Source organism: Aplidium turbinatum, chromosome 2 (assembly GCF_918807975.1).
Source record: "Aplidium turbinatum chromosome 2, kaAplTurb1.1, whole genome shotgun sequence".
NCBI classification, from domain to species: Eukaryota; Metazoa; Chordata; class Ascidiacea; order Aplousobranchia; family Polyclinidae; genus Aplidium; species Aplidium turbinatum.
This window is the reverse complement of record NC_137473.1, coordinates 36,741,407-36,761,403: the sequence shown is the minus strand read 5'-3', so window position 1 is coordinate 36,761,403 and position 19,997 is coordinate 36,741,407. Positions and strand designations below refer to the sequence as shown.

The following is a 19,997-nucleotide window of genomic DNA, read 5'->3' as shown; positions in this document are numbered from 1 at the left end:
TTTTAGTACAAAAAAAAAAGGTCTGGCAGCACTACTTCTAAAAATATAGTTAGGCTAGGCTAGGTAATTTGATGACAAAAATAACTAATTATTCTAAGGTTGCATACAGACGGTGACGTAGGATTCAAAGAACCCAATTAGTCTAACGGTTCATATTTACATTGATTCAGTGTCTGAATATTGAATAATATTCAATCGTCGAATTTGCAAAAAATTGCCGAATATGGAACTCGCCGAAAAAGGCTCTCGCCGAATAGGGAACTCGCCGAATAGCAGCAGACCCTTTCATAAAAGTAACCAAACAAAGCTAAGCAACACCTTAGTATTACTTTTAACAGGTATAACATTTTTTTGTTAAATGTTGTGGTGTTGCTTAGCTATGTCTGTTTATGGTTGAAAAAATACTCTAACCTCTCCACCCAAATTGTTTTATAAAAGTATTCACCAGATTTATATAAATTCATATTTTGTAGTTGCCCAGAATCAAGATGATGCATTTATGGATATTATGACAAAAATTAAAGACTTTGTAAATTTTGATGCGAGACAACTGCATCATGCCAATTTGGGCAGTTTTATAAATAGACTGTGATCAGATAATTTCATATTTTTTTGTTGCCTAAATCTAAATGATACAGTTATGTAAATGGGAAAAATTAATGAACTTGTTCATTTTGGGGAAACTGCCTCACGGTAATTTGGGCAGAACTTTGCATAAATAGACTAATCAGTTTCATCAAATAATTTCATGTTTTCAGCTGCCCAAATCGACACGATGCATTTGTGAAAATTAATAAAATTAGCTATATAGCAAATTTTGCGTTTTGATTTAGGCAGTTTCACAAAAGTATTAGAGACATATTTTGGTGGCTGCCCAAATTGGCATGATGCAGTTGGTTAAATGCATTTCGTAGGCTACTAGAGTTTGATCACCATGCAATACAATACATCAATACGGGTGTGCCAAATGAAAATTTTGCGGCACATTTCTTGTGCAAATAAGAGGCTGTACTTAGTTTGATAGGTAAAAGATATTAATTTATAGTTTTTCTTAATTCATACAATTTTGTAGCTTTTCATATAGCAATTTTTGCCCGAATAATTGCAAAATTTTGCCCGAATTCGTGACGTTTTGAAACAACAGGGGGGGCAGCTGCCCCCCCTGCCCCCCTGGCTCGTACGGCTATGCTTCGTGGCAATGGTTAGCCTACTCTGTGGCTTTACTGGATGTTGTAACTGATTGTACGCTTATCTAAAACATATTTTAGTTGAACGGTTAGAACGGGAAGCAAACACATCCACATGATCCACTTCATGATATGTTTGCAGTTTACCGAATGATACTGCAGTACCGATAACCTGTTTCTTTTAACTTCGATGACCTGGATTCGCCTACGCGCAGAAACCCATTCACAAATTTACAGCGATATAAGATGTCTGAGCTGTCTATGGTAATGTAATGGGCTACATTTATCTTTGCAGTTACTTCCGCGGTTAAAGTTAAAACACGTTAATTGTGGCGAGCAATAGTTTTCAAGGATTCGGAATTACAATGTGGTTTAAACTTTACTTGTATTAAAAATAAGTAGGTTACTGTGGCAATACATTAATTCTAAATTTGACAGTCATAAAATAGATTAAACATCTGAGCAATTTCGAAAATAGAGCACTTAGGCAAGGTCTCCCATCGCCGGTTTGAGAATTCCTGAATTATGCACGTAATCGTCACTTTTCAGACAACAAATCAGTAATATTTTAATCAATCAGTTAATGCAAAAAGCGACTGCGTTGCTGTCTGGGTTGTAGTATTCTTGCATCTACACAAGATTAATCAGGCTTTGCTAACCATGATTGGCATCCAATCCAAATATCTCCAAGCTTACTCAAAGCTTTAAAGAAGATTTAAAGAAAGAAGAAGATTCTTGCATCTACACTAGATTAATCAGGCTTTGCTAACCATGATTGGCCAAATATCTCCAAGCTTACTCAACTCAAAGCCGTAAAGAAGGCTTCCAGGAATTCCAAGCATGGAATCTATTAAAAAAATTTCAAACAAAAACGTGATCTAACTTCTTGGTGAATATTTCATCTTGGTTACGGCCAAGCTAACAGGATATTGGGTATAAAGAAGAGGCATTTTCGATGTTCCATCTTGACATCTTTCTTCGTTTCCATCCGGGAAATCTTTCGCTCGATCCCAAAAGTTTCTTTGTTTCTTTCATTCAATTTACATTTTTTTGTTTTTGCCCTGTAGCCTACATGCCACAAACCCAAACGTGGCGTTCTGTTATTTCTGGTTATTATTTTAAGCCAGAAAACGATCAAATTAATTAACGATCAATCAGGGATGACGATCAATTAACGATTTCTAGCTTAATTTGAACTTTTTTGTCATCACTCTGTCAAAAAAGTTTCTACTTTTGTCGAAACGGCACAATTCATATTGACAGTCTGGTTTTGAGTTTTCGAGATGCATCTGCATGATGAGATACATAATCTTTTTACAGGCTGTTCAAATGTATTCAGTACATAAAAGCAGGGGCGAATCCAGCAAGTAGTCTTGAAGGAGGACGATTTTTACAAAAACAAATTGTTGGTTGCTGTGTAAGTCTACTACATTATTCGGACCTTGCAAATATCATCATCATTATGTTCCTTCTTCGTATTGAGAGTTGAATACAATGTGCCATTGTTCTCGACCATGAGCTGTTCGTACTGCATTTTCATAACTTAATTTTGTCCATTTAGTGATGTTTGATGTCCAAATCATTCTTGGTCTACCTTTGCTTCTTTTACCGTTTATCTTCCCTTCTGTTACCGGTAATGATCTTTGTAACGAGTTTAGTCTTATTGTGTGTCCAAAATACTTTAATTTTCTTTTTTTGACTATTTGTAAGAGAATTTTGCTTGAATTAAATTTGGAAATTAAATTTGCAAATATACCGTAAATAAAACTATATTTCTCTGTGTTTTTGAGGGTGTAATCCCCCTGGATCCGCCAGTGCACACAAGTCGAATCAAGCCAGACCCATCGAGTGTATTCTAATGACAGAACTACAATCACGGTAATCGCCTCGGTAGGTAGGCTAGGCTACGAAGACGAAATGTCAACTTTTCGGCCTCGTTATCATCGGCTCAAGCAAGAGTCAAGTTGGTTTAAAACAAACAGAAAGTTGTATTGTCTCTGTTTGAAAAATATATTTCATAGAAAACTTTTAACCAGTTTACTGTAGCCTACTTTACAATTTTAATGGCCATGTCGCAATTGTCGCATGATCCAATTTTTCCATTCCGAAATATGTCTTTCATTTTCTCTTGTCCTGGCGTAGGTTGGTTTAATAAAATTCTGGGCGTAATCCTCAGTTTTTAAATATTAGGCCTACAGAAACCGCCGATGAGCAGCACCGCAGACTTGCAAATCTTATCAGATATAGGAATTTCTATCTTCCCATAAAATACTTTTGTTTTCTCAAATTTTGCGTGTATGTGGATGTAGAGTAGGCCATTTACCTGCCACGCCCATAAGGGGGGTGTATAACGTGCCTAAGTATTACATAGCGCTATCGCGGGAGTTGTCGGAGATGTCATATCAAACACGGTGATAAAGAACGGCATTACAATCTCTCTTTAATTATCTCCTCATTTTTTTACATCAATTCAATCTTGCTGAGTCAATGCAGAGTTGCCAGTTCCGCGGTTTTGTTTTGGAGTCGCGAGGAAATTTTAGCGGTCGCGTTTTGTTTTTGGTTTCGTTCAATTTTCACCGAAATTTTTTCGATGGTTAACTGTATTAGCAACCTTGAATAAATGTAAAACATATACTGTAAACATATTGAAAAACATCATATTGTAGACATATTGAGCGCGAAAGGCTGCCGCAGTTTCAAAAAAACACGTTTTCGTGGCATTGTGATTTCATCTTTGAGTTACCTTTGTCCTTGCTAACTCTATTAATGTACTAACTAAAGCTTTCTTACTTTCTCCTTCATTCACGTTTTAATTTCCTGTGAATCGGGTCTTGGCTTCGATCAATGCAAACACAAAACTTTTCATATTCAAGTTTGATTCATAAATAGTCAAGTTGTATGGACACTCGCACAATCAGTGATAGCATACAGTTAAAGAAATAATGTTATTTTTACATTGATTTTACGTAGAAACAGCTGCACTTGTAAGATACAAATTAAATAATGGCAAAATCACCAGCTAAATGCAAGAGCATCATGAATAAATAATAATTTGCCATATAGCTGAAACAATGAACCACAGTGAATGTTGTCTGAATATTGTTTTTCGTAAATATGACGTAAAACACGATCTCTATCCAGATATCTGTTACACGTATGAGAGAAAAAAGTTAAAAACAGAGAATAAATCGTTGAAAACCTTTTCAGCAATTGTAACGTTAAGAAAACGCAAAAAATGTACATACTCTTGCCATTTTTTGAAAACATCACTTCTTTCTTTTGAAACTCGATTGAGTGGCAATAGTGAGGTCACTGTCAAGTACAAAATCACATCCTTTATCAGTTTTGGCGAAACGTATACAAACGTTGATTTAACAAAAAAATAACGGATCTTGCTTGATGGTATTTGACAGGAAACTGTCCTATATTTTATCAAGTCAACTTTGATAGCCTGAGGCAAAATAATACTAAGCGTCGTGAAGTAGCTGTGTGCTTATATAAAACAGCGTGGAGTGTTTCAAACTTGCATGCAAATACATTTTTTTCAAGTTTCAAAGTCATCAACACTCAAAACGTTGTTTGGACGAAAGCAGATCAACTCTGTTTTCTCTCAAACTGTAACAGAACACAACATCGGTGATAAAATCAATAAAGAAACTGCCACGACGTTTTGAAAGACAACTGCCATTTTTTGTGGTTCTCATGCCATAGTGCGATTGCAAAGAGGAAATCACTATCTATTTTAACGATGGATTTACGTCAATGTATACCCGCACCGTAAAAATAGAACAATTTGCTGACGGGGAGAATGTTTTTGATAAAAATGTCAAGACAAGCCATAAAAAGTCCAATAGCAAAAAAAAATCTTGGTGTTTTAGATTTAGACGTTTTCTGCACACAATACAATTATTTTTCTCCTCTCATGTGAAACTTGAAACAAAAGGTTCAAAAATAGTTTGAACGTAAACACGTCAGCAAATGTATGACAAGTCACCGTACGTTGTACAACGGCGGTTACACAAGTTCAACGTCTGTCACTGTTGTGTTAAATTAACGATTACATGTCTCAAACATATGCAAAAATCGGCAGAATTTATGCTTGAGGTAAAAATGCTGACAATGTTCACAAATTTGAAAAATCAATTTACCTAAAAATCGATTATATATTTTTTTCAGACAAACAAAAATAAAAGAGTACACGGGTGGTTCCGATTCCAACGTGCGAGTAGTTAAAATTCAGCAGTTTTGTGTGGAAGAGCGCAGTTGAAAACTCTGCATTTTTACATTGTATGACGTCAACAAACAATCGATCAAGAATAAAACCGATCAATTTCCCGCTGAAAACAAGCTATTTTTCCAACGGTTTAAAAAAAAGTAAAACAAAGTAAAAAAAAACAATAGTCACCTAAACTCATAACTAGCAGCTTTCGATGAAATGATTTTTATTCTAAATGTTTGTTTGCAGACATTTAACCATTGGAGTCATATTCATTTCGGTGTATTCCGAATCAGATTGTTTGCTCTGTTTCGTCTGCAGTCTGGGGCTTATGGAAGCGATATTAGCTTCAGTCACGGTTACAACGTAAGGGGACTGAGACTGCTTTTGGGCCTCGGAAAAGTCAATGTTGACGTAATCTCCTCCTGGGGATAATGGGGGTTGAGATTGGGCCGGCGCAGTTTGAGCTGAAATTGTTTGGGCTCCTGGGGAGGAGTCGTTAAAATGCTTCTTGCCTTGCTTCAGCGAGTGAGCGCGTCGACCAGAGCTGTTGTTCGAGTGCCGAAAGCCAAGAGATGGCGGTCTTTTTGACCGGTGAGAGGCCTTGGCGCGACGGTCCAATGAATTCGTAGAAAAACTAGACTTTCTTTGGTGAGGGTACTGAGGAGCAGGGGTCGGGGTTTGACTTTGGGGTTCGGCTACTGATAAGATTGAGTTGATCAGATTTTTGCGGGAGGAGTGTCCATTCGCTCCTGCTCCTGTAATCGGGCCCATTGGAAGGTAACCGTTGTTGAGTTCAGTTTCCTTGAAGTACGTTCCAGATTCGGCTGGTGAGGATGACATGTTCAGTAGGACACTTTCGGTCACGTCCGTTTTCTTCAAAGCCAAGTCTTTTATGTCTTGTTGCAACGACTGCATGCACAAGTATTCGTCGGATGCTTTGCTGCTAGGACTTGAGGTCAAAGTTTGGGGAGTCCCGCTGGATGGAAGAGCCAAAGAAGCACCGGCGGTGGCAGGAGATTTAGGGTTTTCCTGACCATCTTTCTCAGGCTCGGAGCCACTGTCACCGCTCAGTTTAATATTTCCGTTGAAAGCAGCTGGTTGCATCTTGCAATATGGCGATTCGTCCATAGCAGGAGGTTTCTGGGACATGATGCGGTCGCTGCACTCCTGACAGTAATTTCGAGGACTCATCACTTCAAAAGACTTTTCTGGGGAGTATCCGTATGGCGGAGACGAGCGGGAGTGACTGTTTCCGCTGTTGCGAAACGCTAGATCAGGAACCGATCGCCTTCGAGAACCGATGTCTTGAGGCAATGACCTTGCGGGAAAAGGACGCATAGGGACGTAATCACGAAGGCGAAAAGGCTGAGACTTGGAATGGCTCTTGCTCTCAGCTGATAATGGTCCTCCTGTTGCTTTTGGAGCCATCGGAGTATAGTCTGAGGAAGGCGATGATGAGCTTCCAGCATTGGAATAAGCAGAGGAGGTAAATGACACAAATTTAGAAAATATGGAATTGTGGAAGTTTGACGACTTTTGGAGAGATGTTGTCATTTTGTGATGAGGATATTTGCTGCTAGCCTCTGGATCCATTGAGGAAGAATCGTACAACGAAAACGATTCGGTAGCTGATGCCTTAGTAGAAGTAGAGCCTGCATCAAGAGATGGCGCATTAACAGCAGGAAAGATCCTTGTTTGGGTCATACTGGTAGTTGAAGGAAAACCAGTGGATTGTTGAGGAGAACCAGATGGTGATGAACCAGTGGTACCGCTGCTGAGACAATCATCCAACGACTGCGTGTGACAGTGAATTGGGACATTGGCATACTCATGATTGGAGATTGTGGAAGATGTGAGACTGTTGTTAGGATTGTGAGGAGGTTCTGTTTCAGGGGGAGGAGGAGCAAGATCCGATGGATTCAAGGTTTGACAAGTGTAGTCACGCGAGTACGGGATATGCGCAAGACATACGGTGCAATAATGCAACCCAGCATCGGAGTTTTCTTGAATGGGAGGAGTTGCTGTGACCGGCAGAGGGAATTCTGGAGTGGTGCTCCGGGCAGTGCTGTTTGTGTTGCATCTAGGAATGCGGCCAGCGCTGTGATTACGACCAGCCATCTGCATGTAACTTTGAGTTGGACTGTGTCCGGATGCAAGTTCTTCCGCGGATACGCCATCACTAGCAGCCAAGGAAGACGCTGAAGGAGGGAGGTTAGTCACAAGTCCATTACCAGATGATGAAAAGTCACCGTTCGAACTCTGGCCAGTGTTGAGATGTTCGTTACTCGACGTAGTACTGGAACCATTGCAGCTACTGGTCAAAGACGCCGTGTGGGTATGAGCAGCAAAATTGCCGTGATGATGTGAGCAAAATCCAGGCCCTCGGCGGTTGTGCACAAACCACCTCCGATTTCGCATTCCGGGACTTGTAGAGCCTATCGGACATCGCATGCTGCTTTGTCGCATTGGTCGACGCATAGTGTTTTCCCCTTCACTTCCGGTGCGAAGACGAGAGTCGTTTAATCCGCTCACATGGGTCGCGGGTAGACTATCGCAGCGGATACGTTTACTTGAAGATGATAAGCTAGCCATTTTGCCCATTCCTATCTGGCTGGGCGGTGGATTGTGATGGTGAGTTCGCATTGGACGAGTGCGGCCGGAGTTTGATCCGGAGCTGTATGAGCGTCCACGGTAACCATACGTCTCCTCTTGGTTCAAAGCATACATAATTTTCAAGATAGTCTGATGCATGTTAGCTGCCATAACTTCATCACTGAGATCCATCCACAGGTTGCCGCTTCCTATGGTTGAAGCTCTTCCGCATTCAATAAAGAAAATCCCTTCCTTGTGTCCGCAACCTCGGATATTGGCGATGCGTATCTCAATCGGCTCTCCTCTACTCCTGTCTCCTCCACCGTTGCTGTTGGCATGGACGAACACCATTTGGTCGTGCGTTAAACAAACGCGATGCGGACCTTGCAATCTTCCTTGGAGGTTGCTCTTGCATCCTTCCAAATCTTTAGAGTCAAGCACCGCATGCCACATGTGCTTGAAAAGGAGCGTACCCGGTTCTGGAAAGAGAAAAAAATATAGTTTTAAACATCAGAAGCATGAAGCCAAAAACTATTTAACAATAACATATCTACTTGGTTTTACCACCCACGGCGAGCAAGCCGGTAGTTAAAGACAAACTATGTGAAGCTCGCAAGCCATCTGTGATGGTGATAGCTTTCATTAACTCGATCAACATTACAAATTGTTTGTTTGAAAACAAAAATGTTTGTTTCAGACACGCTTTCACTCTTGTCTTCAAAGATTCGGTTTCATCAATGCTCAAAAGCTGGATGGTGATTGACATATTCAGTCAAGTGGACGTTGAATTAAATAGACAACATTCCGCTTCAATACACAAACACACGAGGCTTTTATCTAACTAAACAAAAACAATCATTTTGAGTTCAGGTAATATTAGAAGACGCCTTTTCAACGTATGCTGCATAAAGAATAGCCTTTCGCTTAAAGTTGTAAAATTTGAACAAAGATGCTGGTGATGGGAAATACGAGCGTATTAAATTACAAAAGAAAAGGAAGTAACATAAGTGGATTCTGGAAAGCACGCTAGCAAACATTCTACATTCGAAATCCGGAAAAACAAGACGAGAAGCTATGGGAGGACGTCAAAATGTTGTTTCAACGTTACAAGACACCAATTACGGAATTAAATCCTAGTTTTAGCACGATATTGGCAACTGAATGACAACTGGCTAAATAATTACTTTCAAAGCTCGGTAAAAAAAAGTTAAACCTTTGAAGCTGCATACTTTCTCAGAAACCGACTTGACGTTGGAAAACCAATGAAGTGAATGAATAAACCCGCTCATGAAAAATGCGTCTCAGATTAAAATTTGTTTATTAATTTACAATTATAATTTGACTCAACTAATTTTTGGGTGATCACCACATAAAATTTCGCCTACAATGGAAACCACTGTTCAACTCGGCATATGTAAATTTTCTCTTATCAGTTAGAATTTATCGGGCAATCCAAAAAGATACTACTTATCAAGCGAGCTGAAGCATTGAGCGGGGAACCGAACCTAAGTTCACCATCAATCCATCATGTTAGACTGCTGGCGATCTGCTAATGTACTATTCATTTATTGACAATAAAGAATTCAGCAATTTCTCAGCTTGTATTCTTTGCGGTTTCTTCTCTGGCATCACGGGCCAATTTGACAAATGTTTGTAGGTGCAACACCTCTTTTGCTAACAATTTTCATATATTATTTGAAACAAGCAACTCTAATTATCGCTGATAATAATTCAGTTGAACATACAAAAGTGAAATTTTTGCATCGTTTCAACGCCGTAGAATACAAAGAATACAAGGGAGATTGTTTTTCGTCTATTTGTTGCGCAAGAATAAAGTTCTGTGAGTAATACAAGAAAAGGATAAACAGAGCCATGAGTCAGCCTTGGGATTTTTTTAGTTATTTTTTTTTGCTGAAGGGCGTACTCCAGCCGGTATTGACAGCCGTCGGCCGGGTCGGTTTCATTGACGACGACTGCAAACGATATGAGTCAGTTTTTTGCCAAACAGAAGTACAAGGCAATAACAAAACCGCAGGACGACCCGTCAAAGACAGTGTTTCAACATCTCTTGACATTAAAATTTATGAAAATAATTTTTTGTTTCGCCTGTGGAACACATTTAATTGACATAGTTTAGGTAGGAATAAGTAAACAGGCAGTGGGACGGATGGAGTCATGCTGGAAAGCGAATAACAAGAATGATTGAAAAGGAAGACCAGGACACTTCAAAATTACAATTTTTTCGTGTTGATTAAACGTTATATGACAAAAATGGTCAAATTTGTGTTTGGAGATGTAAATGTTGTTTACTCCATTATCGATGGAAGTGTGATATCTTTGACGGCTTCTCACCGAAGAAAAAAGTGGTCATGTGTTTACCAGACACAAGCAAAGGGCGGGAAAATGATATTTTTGTTAAAAGAGACTGAAGAAAAAACACAAAGCATCAGGAAACAGTGGAATACTACTCTTCAATTAAAATCAAGTCGAAACAGACATGCGGAATGGCCAGGCACGGCATTATACGTTTGTTTGAATCAAACATAAAAGTCCGAACTAAACAAAAATTTCACTATTCAAGCATGGTGAAATCGCAAAGACAACGTGTACTTTCGAATAGCGTTGAAAAACGGTTAAATTGTCTAACAGCAAGCAACGTGAACAAGAATTTACTATATCGCTCAAACATTGACATAAGCAGACCGGATGAAGATGATTTTTTTAAAGCTGTCTCGCATCGTTAAACAATGTACGGAGACAAGCTTCAGAGAGCACCGAGAGGGTATGTACATTTTCGATGCCATTTGCCCATATAACTTGGCTAGCAAATCAGTTTTTGTTACATTGCAGATGTTAATTCAATGTGAAATGGGGTTGATTTGCTGTCTTGAGTCGCAAGTAACCTGCTTGTTTTTCTGCCACACCTAACGAAGCCATGATTGCTACGAAACGAGACTGACCGAACCAACGCTTTTACCTTTATTTTTCACAGACGGGGAATCAATGTAAGAACATGTGACTTTGATAGCAGATTAGATTGCTCAAAAACAACTTCAAACAACAAATTAGAAGTGAAGAGGGTTTTGAGTCGAAACATGACGCAAGATAGGGCAAAGAAACTTAGTTTACACGACAAAACAATCACCTAAACATTTGCGTTGAGTCATTTTATTGTCATGCGCCAAGTTTACGTAAATAACTCACCAATATAAACGCAAACATGATAACGTCATTGGCGACAATGAACTGACTTAAGTGCAAACTTTTGACTGTGAATCATCTGTTCAAATGTCGTATTTTAACCAGAAGGTGAAAGTATAATACAAGTAAAAATTATTGCTGAACAAAATGCCACACATAAAAGCCTTCAGTTGAGCATCGGAGATCGATTGACCTTCAAAGAGAAGCTGCAGCGCATTGGTTTGCTATTTCGGCATCTCGACATTGAGTTGAGTTAATGTAATTTTTCGATATCAGACAAGACATTTGAAAGAACTTGAAGCGCAGATAATTCGGATTTAATCATGTAATCAGAGTTGACGTCACGCATCAACTACCGCAATGCAGAAAAATTAAACACATTGAAAACGTGACTATAATTCAAAGGTTTTGATTGAAACCGTAAAGTAAATAAAATCAGACAAGTTAATCTCGTAACTTGTAACGTGAATTGAAATTGTCGGGATTATTCGCGATAATCGGCATACTTTCGCATGCGTTGGATTGTGGGTTACGTCAACGCGGTCGATGTGACTCATGCCAAAAGACACCAATTTGATGAATCTTTTTCTGGGTACCGGAAAAATGGAAAATTCCCATGTTATTGTGCTCATCAGGATATTAAAGTCAAGTTGTTTGGATGTTTTCATTTTGCGGTTGTTCCTCGGATAGGTGTTAGCTTCGGCTGGGCAAACACATTATGTTGAGTAAGCGGCAAAACTGTCTGGTAAACAACTCGAAAATAGATTGCGCGGTGCGCTTTTCCTTCTCTTTTCTAACAGAAGACCCATTGTCACAGAAAAAAGCTTCGCATATTAAAAAAACAATGGTGTTGTAAACTCACTCAGTTCATAGTCACTCTTGTTTCACTGAAACGCCTCTTGACAAAAAATCAACGTAAAGGCACATCATAAGTACATACTGCATACCAACATGTGTATTTTTCTGAAGAGTTGAGCAAACATCAATACAAGAGGTCAAAGATAAGAAAGAAACGTTCAAACCGTTGTCATACAGCTTTAACTCAACTAAGAAACACTACTTTTCCAATCCTGGAGCACTAGAAAGAAGTTACTAGGTAAAACAAGCCTGAATTACACCCTTCAAGAGAATTCAAGATCACATGGAGATTGCGTAACAGTTTTTCATCAACGGTCACTTATGCAAATAAAACCATATTTTTAAAAACAGTATGTTTTCAATTAGTTGGGTTTGACAAAGGCTTGTTTTAATGACTTTGACCACTGTTACTGATTGTACTGAAGTAGAAACTTTGACTGACACAATTCAAACATAAACAGTATCAGTTTTTGAAACGAAAAATAATTTGTCTGAGTCAAAATTATTCACAAGGCCTTACATAACTTAAAAATAAAAAAACACCATAGAATTTATTTGATGTCAAACCATAAATTTGTTTGTTAGTTCATAAACTTGCGCATTCAGCAATTTTCGATTTCACATTTTAAATGGCAAAATGTGCCAAAGTTCACAACAACTATTTGTCAATAACATCTTATATTTGCAGAGTAATAACAGCTAAAACGAGGCAATAAATGAAGTTGAATTGCCCACAAACGAATCATGAATTACCAAAATCAATCAATTTATTTTTCAACGCTTTGTGATGTTTTGTCAACAAAAAAACAGCATTTGCGAGTTTTGCGAAACGTCACGTATTTGGACGAACAAATTGCTTTTTTTACTACACAAACATTTTCGTCACCCTTGTTTTTGTCTGGCAGCTAGGACGCTAAAAGAGAATAAAGAAACTAGTGGAAACGATCGATAAACGAATGAGTTAACTTGAAGAGAGATAATGCCGTCACTTGATAAAGAAACACAAACGAAAAAAACAAACTACGGGATGACGACTTATCATCAGAGAAGCAAAACAAAGTCTAATATGGATTTTTAGTTTTTTTCCAGGTTGAAAAGTTAGGCGCCGTTGGATATAGAGGGACTTAATTCAAATGTGATTGTTTTTGGCAATGAAAAATAACCATAAGCGGTGGCTATTTTTCTCACTGAAGGTGAAGAATATTTTAAAATGAATATCTTTCCGAGAAAGAATGAAATAAGTTGTTTTGATACATTTCTGTCACTGGATATGGTTTTTCCATTCAGTGATTATACTTGTAACTTGTAGTTTCTTAATAAATTGACTTACAAAATACGATGAGTCTGTATAACATTATGGTGAAGAGGTATTTTGTTTGTGTGCACACCTACAGACGCAACAACACACCATAACAACTTTCACTACATGTCCGGCAAACTAACGGTGTAAATGATTTTACATAAAATGTAGATGGACGAATGTAGAAAAAAATGTGAACCTGGTTACTCAAACCTTTTGTAGTTTAGGCTACCAAACATGTGATAATACGATATTTTGATACGATATGGAAAGATGATGATAGCGTTCAAAATGGTTATGATGTATCAGAGAGCGCAATGTCTCTCTTTATCATAAAATCGCCAAAGGGATTTTGGTATTCACTCCGACCAGTGAGATTAAAGACCAACGGTAGTTGTCTAAACATTTTCACTATATTTATCTAAAACGTGATAAAAACACGATTTTAGAAACACAATACTATGATTCTTCAAGCGATTAAAAAAAAGGTAAGTACAAAATTGCACTTAAACTATATTTTTCCAACACTGCTTCTTTCTGTAAGCGGCCGCTTGGAAATTTCAAGGCTGAATGGCTGAGATTAAAACCACGAATACATTTAGATAAGAAAACCCAAAGCATCAGCTTTTATGAGGAATAACTTTTTGATTTAACCCTCGCAACTTCATTTTAAAAATCTCTGTGCTAAACGTACTATATAATTAAAAAGACACTTTTAAAAAACAAATTGTATCACTGGAACTGTATGTTTTGCTGTTCCGAAATGTCTGAAATAGAATAATCTTTTATTTAAAGAAAGTTTTTCGCAGCGGTTATTAGTTCCATAGAGCTTGTTTAGAGAAAGAAACCTGTTCATGTGTTCAAGCCTTCAAGGCAGCAACAACAACATTGGTAGAGAAAAAGCGAGGAACACATATATACTTATTTCTTTTTACAAACACAATATATTTCAAGACGTTGAATCAGCGTAAATTGGTTCCATCTTTAAAATGTCTGTCACTTCAATGAAGCTTCCATCAGAAGAATTGACCTTTTCGCATCAATAGCCATATATCGATTTTGGCGAAAGCTGCCGGATGGTGCTTAGCTACTACCTGCCCAAGCTCAAGACGTTCCATGAGAAGTCGTCATGAAGGGAACATGATAACAAAAATCTTTTGTTTTGCTAATGACCTAGATAGGATGCTGGATAATGGGGTGGAGAAAAAAGAACACCCCTAAAGGTAATTTCAGATGAAACCAGTCTAGAGAAGTAATACAACTGAGTCAAAAGCAAAATACAAACTACATTTTATAGCCACGGACAACAAAGTCTCAGTCACACACCTGCATTTGACAATTGCTGCAACAATATAGTTTGATTGCATTGCAGTATCCAAACCTTTACTTTCTCAGCAGAAAAGGCAACCACTTTGTAAAAGACAAAGCCAAGATATTCAGCAATAGACGGTGCTAGAGCGACGTTTCAATAGAATGAGAGGAATTTCAAAACAAGTCACGCCACTTTGAACTCGAAAACATTTCAAGAACAGTAGTGGCCTGTTGGAGACAATGAAAGCATCGCGAGTAGTCAAAATAGTGTCGAGATTGCATAAATATTATAAATAATGACCAACATTCCGTACAGGAAGATCACAAAATGAATGCAACATTTGCCCTGGACACTGTGGAGTGTGGACAGGTCTTTAAACAGTTTGAGATTATTTTTTCGGATATCAACCATACATTGTGAACGAACTTGACTGAACCACATTTATAATGAAGGCATCCAGAAAAACAACTACGGCGGGCAGTCACATAAATAGAGGATCAAAATTTCAAATTGGTTGACGTGGTATGGTGTTGCGTAATGTTATAGGGAAGCTGATGGTGGTATACTTTGATGAGCAAACTTCAGTTGCTTACGAAATATTTGTCACCTCTTGAGCTTTGCACTATTGAACGATGACTACTTGTTGTGGTGCAATCGAAATGCTCTTTCGTAATAGTTCGAAAATAAAACAACTTTTTTATATTTACAGCATGCTGACAGCGACTTGTCATTTGTGAGGAACAAGCTGAACTCCCACGAACTCAAACTGAAGCTTGAAGGTCCTTATTTTACATAAAACAAACGTTTTATGACCTTGGAAATGCTTTTACAACATTGTTATTGTCCAAAGTCTCTGTTACTGAAGCATAACAGCGGTGCTGAGTCCATGCTATGCGGCTAAGAAAAGAAATGGCCACTTGGTCACCCATAAGCGGATTTGGTTACGTCGGGTTTGTGGTATGTGGAAGCTCTTCAGTTCTTGTTTTGAACGGACGAAGTGCGTGTGCAATGCACGCGTGCATGTTTGTGTTGTCTGAAGGTGTGTGTGGGCTAGTGACAAAATGGGGGTCTTCTAACAACGCTGCAATATATTGTAACGTTGAAATGCTGTAAAAACAAGTTCGGATTACGTAACCGGTGCAGTAAGCGCATGCAACGGAGTTATGGACGTTTGGTGCAAATTGAAGTTTTGACAAAGGCAAAGATTTTCCGCCGTTTACTTCACCGGAGATGAAGGTGGTATTCACTGGGATAAAGGAATTGAATGATCACCATGGTGACCACACCTGCGGATTCAATGATAAGCAGGCTACTAATTATCGATTGTCGAATTGCTCATAAACGTTTCGTTCCCAAGGCTGCAATTATAACTCAATTGCAAGAAGGAAAATAAAAAAGTATTGACAATTTTCAGCCAGTGACAACCTTAGCAAACGGGCTAAAATAAATTTGTACTCACATAACCGTAATCTCAAACTGATATTTTGCCCCAAAACATCAAAACACGTAGACGAGAGTGAAAATGATCGAAAAAGCTAAACCCTGGGCGACGAATGATGGCTTGTTGAGTAAAATTAACCAGAAGAGGGCAGACCACTTTTTCTCTTCATGCTGTTTTGACTTAAAATCGTGTTTAGAAAAAAAAACTGACTACACAGTTGGTATATACAAAATGCAGAAACTCAATAGCTAAATACTTAACAAAAGCAAATATGGCAATGACTTCCTTCAATATACTATAGTGTGACAGTTACTTGGCATCTGACAAATAAAGACAAAAGAAAAGTAGAAATAAAACGATACTCGTTCTAGAGCCAAACTAAATTGCATGGCAAACCAGACTTTTACAATGTTGTTTACTGCACCTGCCAGGTATGCAAAGAAAGTTGACCCAGCAATTATCGACTAGGGACCACTTCAAAAAACACTCTGTTTCTAAAATTTGAAGTGTAAAAGCCAGCGACAGCAGATACTGCAAACAAACGATTTATTAGTTTTACCAAAGTTTTACCGCAATAAAAATATTTACAGATCATGACCCCATTTTCGCTTGTGTTCGTATAAAATTCGCTGCAGAGAGATGCGAAACATGTTTTCATGCTCTCTAGTCTAAATGGAAGCATTTTTTTCTTCTTCAACGGTTGACCAACCACAACATCCGCTAATCAAATCAAGTGTGAGAAAAAAACTCAGCACCAATTCCCCAGCTTTTTGACAAAATGTCAACTAAATTCTACGTTACCAGAAAATCACCCTGGCAGCAAAATCCGTGATTTGTAACATCTCGCAGACGTGGAATTAATATTAAAATAACGAATTTTGCTGTCTGGGAAGCAGCTGATCATAAACCGGGTGTGCAATAACAAGTGCTTGAAAGGCACTATCAAATCAGCCTGGCAGTGGTAATTTGTGAATAGTTTCGTGTTACCCGCTCAAAATTTATCAATCACTTGAGCGTATTTGCGACACAAATAACAGATGTGGTATGACTTTGGACAAAGTTTTCGACGCATTGACAATCAGTCTCACAAGCAAAATACTTAAAAAACTATTCTTCATATAAGAGCACTGCGTAACAAATGCCACATGTTTTTGTCTACTTCTTCAACCATTCAGTCAAGAGATTATTGAGAATTTTTAGATGAATCCAAACTATGCAAGACACTTTACGATAGCCATGTAAGACAATCAACTGTGCTGTGGCATGCAGAACACGGCGATCTAATCAAGTTAATATCTTGAGACGAAAGCAGTTAGCACATACCTAGTGTTCTCAGAACAGCTTGAAGCAGATGTTCCACTGACTGAAATCGATGAATCATTTGGCAAAACAACTTATCGCGAAAGCGTTATCGTAAGAAAAACAAGCTGCAACTGTGAGGAAAACACTGTGCGCAGCATCCACAACAAGTCTGACTCATGTGTGTGCAACCTATTGCTCCAATTAACTGGTACAAATAGCCTTGAATAGAAAACAAATTCAATTGCATGAAGTGCCAATTGCCTTTTCCACACACGCATCGAATTTAAATGCGCTTTTAAGACATCACGTTTCGTGTGAGGTTTACAAAATGACCGCTTAATCTATCCGGCATCTGTGGTAAGATGTGTAAGTTGCAAAGCACAGATCAAAGCAAGTCAAGTTCACAGAGATGCGTTCGAATTGAAAGTTCATCCGCATAGGGGTTGTTATTCTATAATGGCACTTCCAATGAAATTATCATTGACTTTTTAATAGATGTGTATCCGTTCATAAAACGTAGTTTGTCCGTTGATTTATCGTCTGTGTTTCCTGAAGTTAATTATCACCGGTAATTGAACACCAAAGCTACGATTGCCCTTTAGATCCTTATTTTTTTATTCCTAAGAGTATAATCCTGTTTTAATGCAAATCCTTCTTTAGCTGCACAAGCAGTTTACAAATTCAGCCATTTGAGGAAGGCTCCAGTTACATGCTTCCACGCCCTTCATGCGCAAAAGCAAACGCATTCCGTAAAAGTATTGCAACTCATTTACCTACGTTTACATGACAGTTATTGCAGCACTGCCTGCAAACGAAACTGTGCATATGATTTAATATAAATTAATCCAGTCATAATCCAATCTTGGTCAGGTCTACAGTCTCGGTTCATTTCGATGTGTTTGTGTCTATGCTGTACTAAGCAAGCAACTGCGCGGTTTTTCTTGTCAAGACACTGTTGGTAAAAAATGGACCAGAAAACAACAAGAAACTTGAGTCAATGTATATTATGAGAACCTGTTCATGAATAATTGAATAATAATTTAACAGCATGGTTGACACCACTTGAATCATATTTACAACAAAGCAATATCAGTACTAGGCTGATAGCTTCACACAAAACCCAGGAGATTTATTTACCAAAGAAAAGCGTTTAAAGAATTTGTGATTAATCTGAAAAAAATGACTTTTAATGAATATATATTTGGACTAAGAATATCATTTGTCACTACTTACACTCCCACCAAACTTAAAAGCCACATTACACAGATAATTTTTCTGTTAGAATCACAAACTACAGAAAATTCCAATCATATGTTATATATGGTACATTATATAATTGAAAATGTAATTCTTGATTGAAAGGTGTAGTCAGATGGACACATTTTCTGTAAAGTGACCACTAATTGCTGATTTCTCAGCAAGTCACTAATCAAGACAGAACTTTCTTAGACAAGACAAAACTTTCTTCAAACACAAGGCACTTTTGTAGGCCTAGTCAATTAAAGAAACAAAACAGCTACAGTTTGTAATTGAAATTAAAAATGCTTTGTCTGGTGCAATTTTAGCCCCAAATGTTATGATTTTCATAAGCTAAAAGACACCAAAATTGATCGATAAACCAGAGACATAAGCTAATTCTAAAAACATAAAAGCTACCTGGTTTAACAGCTCGTTGGAGAGCATTTATCCATTGTTCTTGGATGTCAGCATTATCAGCAGCCATAGTGAAGTATTCATCTTCAGTGAAGATAACAATGAGGAATTCATGTTTGGCATCTTTTTTCTTGCCTATGTTCCATGGCCTTTCTAAACTAATTCTTCTTTTTGGCTTGCCATTGTTGCTTTTCCATTTCCGTTCATTTTCATAATACTCTAATTTTGCTGGAACTCCATCACGTAAAACAAAAAATCTTTTGTTCCAGTTTTTAGCTTTCTTTAAGTTGCCTTTCATAAGTATATCCGTAGACATTGTAGCATAATCAAGCTCAGGCGGCATTTACTTCGTTCTCGCTGTAGAGTATATTATTTACATAAATCTGAAAAAATGCAGTGTTAACATGTTACTACGAGCATAGAGAAATTCACTTTGACATTAAATCTGGAAGGTATTATGATAATAACACATGAGATGTTGTAAAGCAGAGTGCTTATTCATCTTTCATTTACATACAGTAAACAAACTAATAAAGGCAATTAAAGATGGTATTGTTGTTAACAGGGGATACACACGCAAAACAAAAGTAAACAGCTGTGTAATATCAGTAAGTGGGGGAGTGAGGAAATGCCTAAGACCCAAATCATATGTGAAATAAAACATATGATGTAGCAAAACTTACTGCTTGGTCTGCTGTATGCATAGCCTGTTGTAGCATCGAAACAAGATGAGTATATAAGTTAGGTAGCCTAAGTGAAATGCATTGGCTAGTCTGACAATTTTGTGTTGATACACAATCCTCGTATCTGATGCTTCCTATAAACTTTTCTGATCTACACATATGTACAACTTACTAACAAGCCACCCAGGACAAGTTATTAACCCAATTGATTAGCTGGCAGCTGTTTAGTTGGGAGTACAACCAACAATG

The 19,997-nt window shown here is 38.0% G+C and overlaps 1 protein-coding gene across 1 annotated transcript; it reads right to left on the bottom strand.

Moving 5' to 3' along the window:
• Positions 1 to 4,001: 4,001 nt before the first annotated feature.
• On the bottom strand, positions 4,002 to 19,444 carry LOC145764815 (uncharacterized). The gene is made up of 2 exons (XM_082576492.1): positions 19,069 to 19,444; positions 4,002 to 8,477 (listed from the first exon to the last, which is right to left on the bottom strand). The coding sequence occupies exons 1-2, from the start codon at positions 19,406 to 19,408 to the stop codon at positions 5,635 to 5,637; spliced, it is 3,183 nt and encodes a 1,060-aa protein (XP_082432618.1). The 5' UTR covers positions 19,409 to 19,444; the 3' UTR covers positions 4,002 to 5,634.
• Positions 19,445 to 19,997: the final 553 nt, after the last annotated feature.